General features: G+C 49.4%; 1 protein-coding gene across 1 annotated transcript; it reads right to left on the bottom strand.

Annotated features, from left to right (window-relative positions):
- Positions 1-894: 894 nt before the first annotated feature.
- On the bottom strand, positions 895-1,978 carry LOC100275269 (uncharacterized). Its single transcript, NM_001149398.2, has one exon. It carries the CDS (start codon positions 1,778-1,780, stop codon positions 1,139-1,141), a length of 642 nt encoding a protein of 213 aa, NP_001142870.1. The 5' UTR covers positions 1,781-1,978; the 3' UTR covers positions 895-1,138.
- Positions 1,979-8,274: the final 6,296 nt, after the last annotated feature.

Genomic DNA, 8,274 nt, shown 5'->3' with positions numbered 1-8,274 from the left:
CTACCTCCGTTCTCGAATATTTATCGTCCGCTAGTTCATTTTTGAACTAAACACGGATGGAATATATAGTATGAAGTATGTCTCATGCCAAGCATACAGATAAATGATGGTAGTGTTATATTGTTATATGACATATAAAAACAGACCATATTACATTACAGAATCACTCACCACTTCAACTGGTAGGTATGCCAGTATGCCACACAGGAACAGCCACAAAGGCATGTCACAGATTGAAGATTATGACAAGATAAAATGAGCCAGCCTATTGCTTAAGTAAAAAGAAAAGTAAGGCACGTGTACTAACATTAGGAACTGCAATTATTTAGGCATGGGTAGGGTAAAAATTTAGTATCAGGACTCCTCAGCTAAAATAAAGCTGTACCCATGCACACCCAACATTTTATTCATGAATTCATAGAAAGTAGGTTTCAACTTGTAATCAAGGAAGGATTTCTTTTGAGGGAAGACATACTACCGTACCAGAACTTTTGATGGTTGAATTTAAGACCATTACATTGAAACTTTGTGAAGTTCATCGGGTTACCAATTTAAGAGTAGCTGGATGACACAAATTCTACCATGCTCATAGTTGGGATGTCCAGAAGCTAAAATTAAAATCTCAACTAATGGGAGTTGGTTGTCAATCTACCATCAAGGAGCTAAAACTTCACCTCAATAACATTGAATCAACAGCAAAAACATTTCAAGACAGACAAGTAGCAACTAACCCGCACCATAATACAGATGGAAATCAAGGATTCAAAAGGCAGACAAAGGAGTAGTCAGCTACGGAAATCAAGGATTCAGTAAGATACTAGCTATGTTGCTACTGTAATATCAGTTATCCAGGATCCCATGAAAATTAGAGAATGAACAAGTAAAAAGCATGTATTTCTGTCGAAATTCCCCATGATTCATAATACAAGGAGTATATGATTGTCTATATAAGCTATCTGTGATATAACTGGTTCTGTGATCCGTTTATTTAATCACCCTATACTTATACTTATTATTGCTAACTGAGGATTTTTTTTAAATTTTTTTCTAGCAGGAGCTACTTATGAGGATTGAGGAAGGAACAAGAGTGCACTGGTACTATTGCACTAACTAGTAACCATCCGATCCTTGCCCCGCTTTACTTTTTGATCCGGCGCACCTTCTTGGCGCCCCAGACCTCCATGCGGCCCTTGGGGCACCCGCAGGGGGCGCGGAAGATGAGAACGGTACGGCCGTTGGGCGGCGCCATCTTTCGCAGCTCAGCCTCCAACTCCCGCTGCTCGTCGCCTAGCTCCACAGGACGCGCCCCCGCCGCCGCAAGCAGCGCTGATCGCGCCGTGGGGCCGGGGCGGCCGCGCACGCACTCCTCAGTCTCAAGCTGGATGTCGAACTCGACGGCCTTCTTGAGCCCCCTGCACCTGGGCTTGCCGCACTTGCGAGCGTGGTGGCCCAGCAGCTCCCACGCGACGACCACCGCGGCGACGGCGACCGCGGCCCCGAAGAAGGCGGCGGCCGGGAGGCAGGACGCGGCGGGGTGGAGCATCGCGCCCATCTCGAGGAGGAGCAGCTTGAGGTACGGGATCAGGAGGAAGCCGATCGCGATGACGACGGCGAGGAGCATGACCGCGTCGATCACGGCCATCGGGGTGTTGTCGCAGAAGGAGCCACCGGCGGCGGACGCCCGCCTGGATCGGGAGCACGCGGAGGCGGAGCTGTCGGCCGCCCTGCGGTGGTGCTCGAACGCGCGGAGGAACTCGATGAGGCTGCGGCACTCCGCCATCGTGGCGTGGCGACGGGGGGCAGGAGCAGCTCCGCTCCGCGGCCGGGCAGACGGGAATTGGGAAGCAGGGAGGCGCGAGCGCTGTGTGGTGGGGGCGCCGGGATCTGGTGGGGGATTTTGCCGATCCGATCGGTGGGGCTGGGGAATGCGAATGGGGGGTTACTCGACAGTCGGCACCGCGCCGTGCGTGGTGCGCGAGCGGACGAGACGACGAGTGGTGGTGGTGTGTTTCGTTTGGCCCCTTTTCCTCCTGGCCGGTTTTTTATTATTTTTTTACTTTTTCTTACCATGTTTCTATAATCCACCAATTTAACAAATCACCTTTACACCTATAACTTCCACTAAATTCATCAAACAAATTACATCCAAACTTAACACATCATCAAAATCAATGTTACATATCACTAAATAACTTCGTCTCCCTTACTTATATCTATAGGTGTACATTTGGGTCGGGCCTAATGGGCGGACACGAAGCACGAAAGAAAAAGCACGGCCCAAGCACGGCACGGCACGAAATTATTTCGGGCCGGGCCGGGCCGGCCCGTTGCATCGGGCCGTGCTTGGGCCGACGCCGAGGCCCACGGGCGGGCACGAGCCCGGCCCGTTTAAGCAGACCTGAAAAGGCCCGTTTAAGCAGACCCGAAAAGGCCCGTTTACCGGCACGAAAAGGCCCGAAATGCGTCCTCGGCAGCTGCAGCCTGCAGGCCAGCAGAGGCCTAAAGCGCGGCCGCGCGACCCATTTCCATATTCCAGCCTGCAGGCCTAAAGTGCCATTGCCCGGTGTTGCTGTTGCCAAATGCCAATTGCCAAATGGGAACATGAAACCCTACGTCCCTACTCCCGTGAGTCCGTGACCAGCCGGCGGTCGCCGTCTTTCCTGTCTCGTGTGGCCGTGTCCCGATCCTGCCTCGGCGACTCCCATCTCCATCCTGACTCCCATCTCCAAGGCGGCCAGCCAGGCTCCACTGCTCCAGCGCGACCGGCGACCGGCGACCGGAGCGCGACCGGCGAGTGCGGCAGTGCACCCCTGCGGCAGTGCGGCCTGCGCGAGCGGCCGAGCGCGACCGGCGACCGCAGATCGGAGCCGCGGCCTCCCCTGCGCGAGCGCTACCGGAGCCGCCTCTGCGCCCTGCGCCCCTGTGGCCTGCGCGAGCGGCCCAGCGCGACCGCCGACCGGAGCCATTTTTGTATTTCGGGCCTTTATTATTTTCGGGCCGCCCGTTTAAAGCACAGCAAGTTTAGTGAAATACGGGTCAGGCCGTGGGCCGAGGGGTCGGCCCGTGGGCCGGCACGGCACGGCCCGAATTTAATACTGGGCCGGGCCGGCCCGAAATTAAACGTGTCGGGCCTTTTCGGGCTTGGGCCGGGCCGGGCCGGGCGGCCCGAATGTACACCTATACTTATATCAAATGGACAATATTATTTAAATCAGCCACATCTATCATCTCTCTCCACTACAGTGCCGCCCCTAGCCTCCTCCATATCCCATGACCCTGCCACATCCTCCCCCTCCGCCTCACTCGTGTTGTTGTCGCCATTGACCCCTTACTTTCTTTTCTCTCATCGGAATCGTAGAGTTAGCACAGGTTATATGCTAGTAGATCCTAAAAAGGTAACACATAGTTTATATGGCTCAATGTCATATATCACAATATCGAGATATTATACTATTAGTTACATAGACGTCACTATAGTCTTAAAATACTAGGGTATTAGCGTTATAGGTTATGGTGCGAAGGTCAACGGCATAATCTGTAGCACCAAGGTCTAACTTAAATAGCCACAAGTAATTCTTCTATGGAAGCGAACCTTATTTGTTTCTCATCGCCTTAAGATTAAGTCTTTTGTAAGGCCATGGTGCCATGGTGGTGCCCTGGTAAACGTCGAACTGTGTAACCTCACGCTATAATAACTCACGAAGTCACAATAAACACATATGACCTGTTTGAAAGCAAAGTATTTTTATTGATTTTAGGTAATATCATGAGTTAAAGTAAAATCATAGTATTTTGTACCAAGAGATGTTTGCCTGCGTTTTCAAACTCTTAGTGTTTTAGATACCATGATATTTGTAGAGTATTAGAAACTCCACTCCAATCCAAAAAGTTATAGCATAGCTAGTTTTTGCTTAATATGGTTGTCGGGGACCATAATTAGGGGTACCCTCAAGACTACTAAACTCGGCTGGTAATCACCATCAGCACAAGTTGCAAAGGCCTGATGGGCGCAATACAGGTCAAAGCTCCGTCCACTCAAGGGACACGGTCTCGCCTCGCCCGAGCCCAGCCTCGGACAGGAACAGTAGACCCGGGTGGATTCACGCCTCGCCCGAGGGCCTCATCAAGCAACGGGCGCACCTTCGGCTCGTCCGAGGCCCAGCTCGGGCAGGCTTCGCAGTGAAGCAACCTTGGCCAGATCGCCACGCCAACCGATCATATCGCAGGAGCATTCAATGCAAGGATCACCTGACACCTTATTCTGACGCGTGTTCCTCAGTCGACAGGGCCAAAGTGACCGCAGTCATTTCGCCCCTCCACTGACTGACCTGACAGGAAAACTGAGAGCACCTAGAGGGGGGTGAATAGGTGATCCTGTAAAACTTAAAAACTTAAGCCACAAAACTTGGTTAAGTGTTAGCACAATAATCACCAAGTGGCTAGAGAGAAGTCTTAGCAAAACACAATAACCACAAGAGAACAATCACAGAGATGACACAGTGGTTTATCCCGTGGTTCGGCCAAGACCAACGCTTGCCTACTCCACGTTGTGGCGTCCCAACGGACGAGGGTTGCAATCAACCCCTCTCAAGTGGTCCAAAGACCCACTTGAATACCACGGTGTTTTGCTTGCTTTACTATATCCCGTTTGCGAGGAATCTCCACACTTTGGAGCCTCTCGCCCTTACACTTAGATGATCACAAAGAAGCACGGAGTAAGGGGGAATAAGCAACACACTCAAGACAAGAAATCACAGCAACACCACGCACACAAGTCGCAACAAGAGCTCACAACACAACTCAATGAGTTCTCAACTCAACAAGAGCTCTAATTGCTATCGCAAAGAATCAAAGGCGCGGAATCGATGTCTTGGTGCTTAGGAATGTTGTAGGAATGCTTGGTGTACTCCTCCATGCGCCTAGGGGTCCCTTTTATAGCCCCAAGGCAGCTAGGAGCCGTTGAGAGCAATCTAGGAAGGCTGATCTTGCCTTCTGTCGATTAGCGCACCGGACAGTCCGGTGCACACCGGACACTGCCCGGTGCCCGATTTCCTTCCTTAAATAGCGAAGCCGACCGTTGCAGATTTGGGAGCCGTTGGTGCACCGGACACACCGGACAGTCCGGTGCCCCCTTCTAGCCGTTGGCTCGGCCACGTGTCCCGCGCGGATTGCGCGGCCGACTGTTGGCCCAGCCGACCGTTGGCTCACCGGACAGTCCGGTGCACACCGGACAGTCCGGTGCACACCGGACAGTCCGGTGAGTTATAGTCGTACGTCGCCGGTGAATTCCCGAGAGCGGTCACTTCGCTCAAGCTAGCCTGGCGCACCGGACACTGTCCGGTGCACCACCGGACAGTCCGGTGCTCCCAGACTGAGCAGAGTTTGGCTGCTCGAGCCATCTCTTCTCCAACTCGATTTTTTCTGTTTCCAGCACTTAGACACAATACATTAGTCCATAAAACAATGTACTAAGTCTGAGAAACATACCTTTATCCTTGATTTGTACTTTGTCCACCTATTTACAATTAGGCACTTGTGTTGGACACTAAATCACCAAAATACTTAGAAATGGCCCAAGGGCTCATTTCCCTTTCAATCTCCCCCTTTTTGGTGATTTATGCCAACACAACATAAAGCAAGTAGAACAAGTACAAAAGCAATTCAAATGAGAACTCAAATTGTTTTGATTCAAATTTTGACATATATGGATCACTCTATGCCACCACTTGGTTTATTTTTGCAAATCAAACTCAAATTCCTATCTCTAAGTCAAATCCACTTGTAGAGATATAAAGAGAGGTTTTCCAAAGAAATTTGATCAAGGATTTCAAAAAACTCCCCCTTTTTCCCATAATCAATACTTCTCCCACAAGAAGCCAACTTTTGACAAGAGAGACAACAAAAGAGTTTTGACAAACCAAAAGCTCTATTCTACTATTTTCAAAATCTCTCACCAAAAGCTCTATTCTACTATTTTGAAAATCTCTATTCTACTATTTTCAAAATCTCTCAAGTGGTAGCTGATCCATTTATCGCTTTGGCCTTTATTTTCTCCCCCTTTGGCATTAAGCACCAAAACGGGATCAATCTTGGCCCTTTAACTCCATTGCCTCACCAAAATCTTCAAATACGAACACATAGGCAATAAGAGTATAAAGATGAACTTGGAAGAGTTACTCTTTTCATCGGAGTGCAGTGGAAGTCTTGCATGGTCCAAGTCCACCTTTTCCCTTTCAATCCTCCTTTGAGACTAAAACAACCAAACTCAAGTACATAGTTAGTCTCAAAGGGTCAAGTTGTAGCACAACTCCCCCTAAATATGTGCATCACTTGCAAAAAGGACTTGTGAGGTCCAGGGAGTGTTTGTACAACTTGAGCACCACAATAAGCAACAAAATGCAGAATGAACATGATCAAAAGCATAACCACATGTATGCTACAATTCAATCCAAGTTCCGCGAATCTAAGACATTTAGCTCACTACGCAGCCTGCAAAAGGTCTTTTCATCTAAAGGCTTAGTGAAGATATCGGCTAGCTGGTTCTCGGTGCTAACATGAAACACTTTGATATCTCCCTTTTGCTGGTGGTCTCTCAAAAAGTGATGCCGGATGTCTATGTGCTTTGTGCGGCTGTGCTCAACAGGATTTTCCGCCATGCGGATAGCACTCTCATTATCACATAGGAGTGGGACTTTGCTCAGATTGTAGCCAAAGTCCCTGAGGGTTTGCCTCATCCAAAGTAGTTGCGCGCAACACTGTCCTGCGACAACGTACTCGGCCGCAGCGGTGGATAGGGCAACGGAAGTTTGTTTCTTAGAGTTCCATGACACCAGGGACCTTCCTAAGAATTGGCACGTCCCCGATGTACTCTTCCTATCGACCTTACATCCAGCATAGTCGGAATCCGAATATCCAATCAAGTCAAAGTTAGACCCCTTTGGATACCAGATCCCGAAGCAAGGCGTAGCGACTAAATATCGAAGAATTCGCTTCACAACCACTAAGTGACACTCCTTAGGATCGGATTGAAATCTAGCACACATGCATACGCTAAGCATAATATCCGGTCTACTAGCACATAAATAAAGCAAAGAACCTATCATGGACCGGTATGCTTTTTGATCAACGGACTTACCACCTTTGTTGAGGTCGGTGTGTCCGTCGGTTCCCATCGACGTCTTTGCGGGCTTGGCGTCCTTCATCCCAAACCGCTTTAGCAAATCTTGCGTATACTTCGTTTGGGAGATGAAGGTGCCGTCCTTGAGTTGCTTCACTTGGAACCCAAGGAAGTAGTTCAACTCGCCCATCATCGACATCTCGAATTTCTGTGTCATCACCCTGCTAAACTCTTCACAAGACTTTTGATTAGTAGAACCAAATATTATGTCATCGACATAAATTTGGCACACAAAAAGATCACCATCGCAAGTCTTAGTAAAAAGAGTTGGACCGGCTTTCCCAACCTTGAAAGCATTAGCAATTAAAAAGTCTCTAAGACATTCATACCATGCTCTTGGGGCTTGCTTAAGTCCATAGAGCGCCTTAGAGAGCTTACACATGTGGTCGGGGTACCGTTCATCCTCGAAGCCAGGGGGTTGCTCCACGTACACTTCCTCCTTGATCGGCCCGTTGAGGAAAGCGCTCTTCACATCCATTTGGTACAACCTGAAAGAATGGTGAGCGGCATATGCTAGCAAGATACGAATTGATTCTAGCCTAGCCACAGGAGCAAAAGTCTCCTCAAAGTCCAAACCTGCGACTTGGGCATAACCTTTTGCCACAAGCCGAGCCTTGTTCCTTGTCACCACCCCGTGCTCGTCCTGTTTGTTGCGGAACACCCACTTGGTTCCCACAACATTTTGCTTGGGGCGAGGCACCAGTGTCCAAACTTCATTGCGCTTGAAATTGTTGAGTTCCTCCTGCATGGCCAACACCCAGTCCGGATCTAGCAAGGCCTCTTCTACCCTGAAAGGCTCAATAGAAGAGACAAAAGAGTAATGCTCACAAAAATTAACTAATCTCGAACGAGTAGTTACTCCCTTGCTAATATCACCCAATATTTGGTCGACGGGATGATCCCTTTGGATCGTCGCTCGAACTTGGGTTGGAGGTGCCTGAGGTGCTTCTTCCTCTTCACTTTGAACATCCTGTGCTCCCCCTTGATCATGCGCCTCCACTTGAGGTACCTGTTCGTCATCTTGGGTTGGGGGATGCACCATAGTTGAGGAAGACGGTTGATCTTGCTCCAAATGTTCCTGAGGCCGTACATCTCCA

This window comes from Zea mays, chromosome 8 (assembly GCF_902167145.1).
Source record: "Zea mays cultivar B73 chromosome 8, Zm-B73-REFERENCE-NAM-5.0, whole genome shotgun sequence".
Taxonomy (NCBI): Eukaryota; Viridiplantae; Streptophyta; class Magnoliopsida; order Poales; family Poaceae; genus Zea; species Zea mays.
The sequence above is the reverse complement of the archived record's forward strand: the minus strand, read 5'-3'. Positions and strand labels throughout refer to the sequence as shown.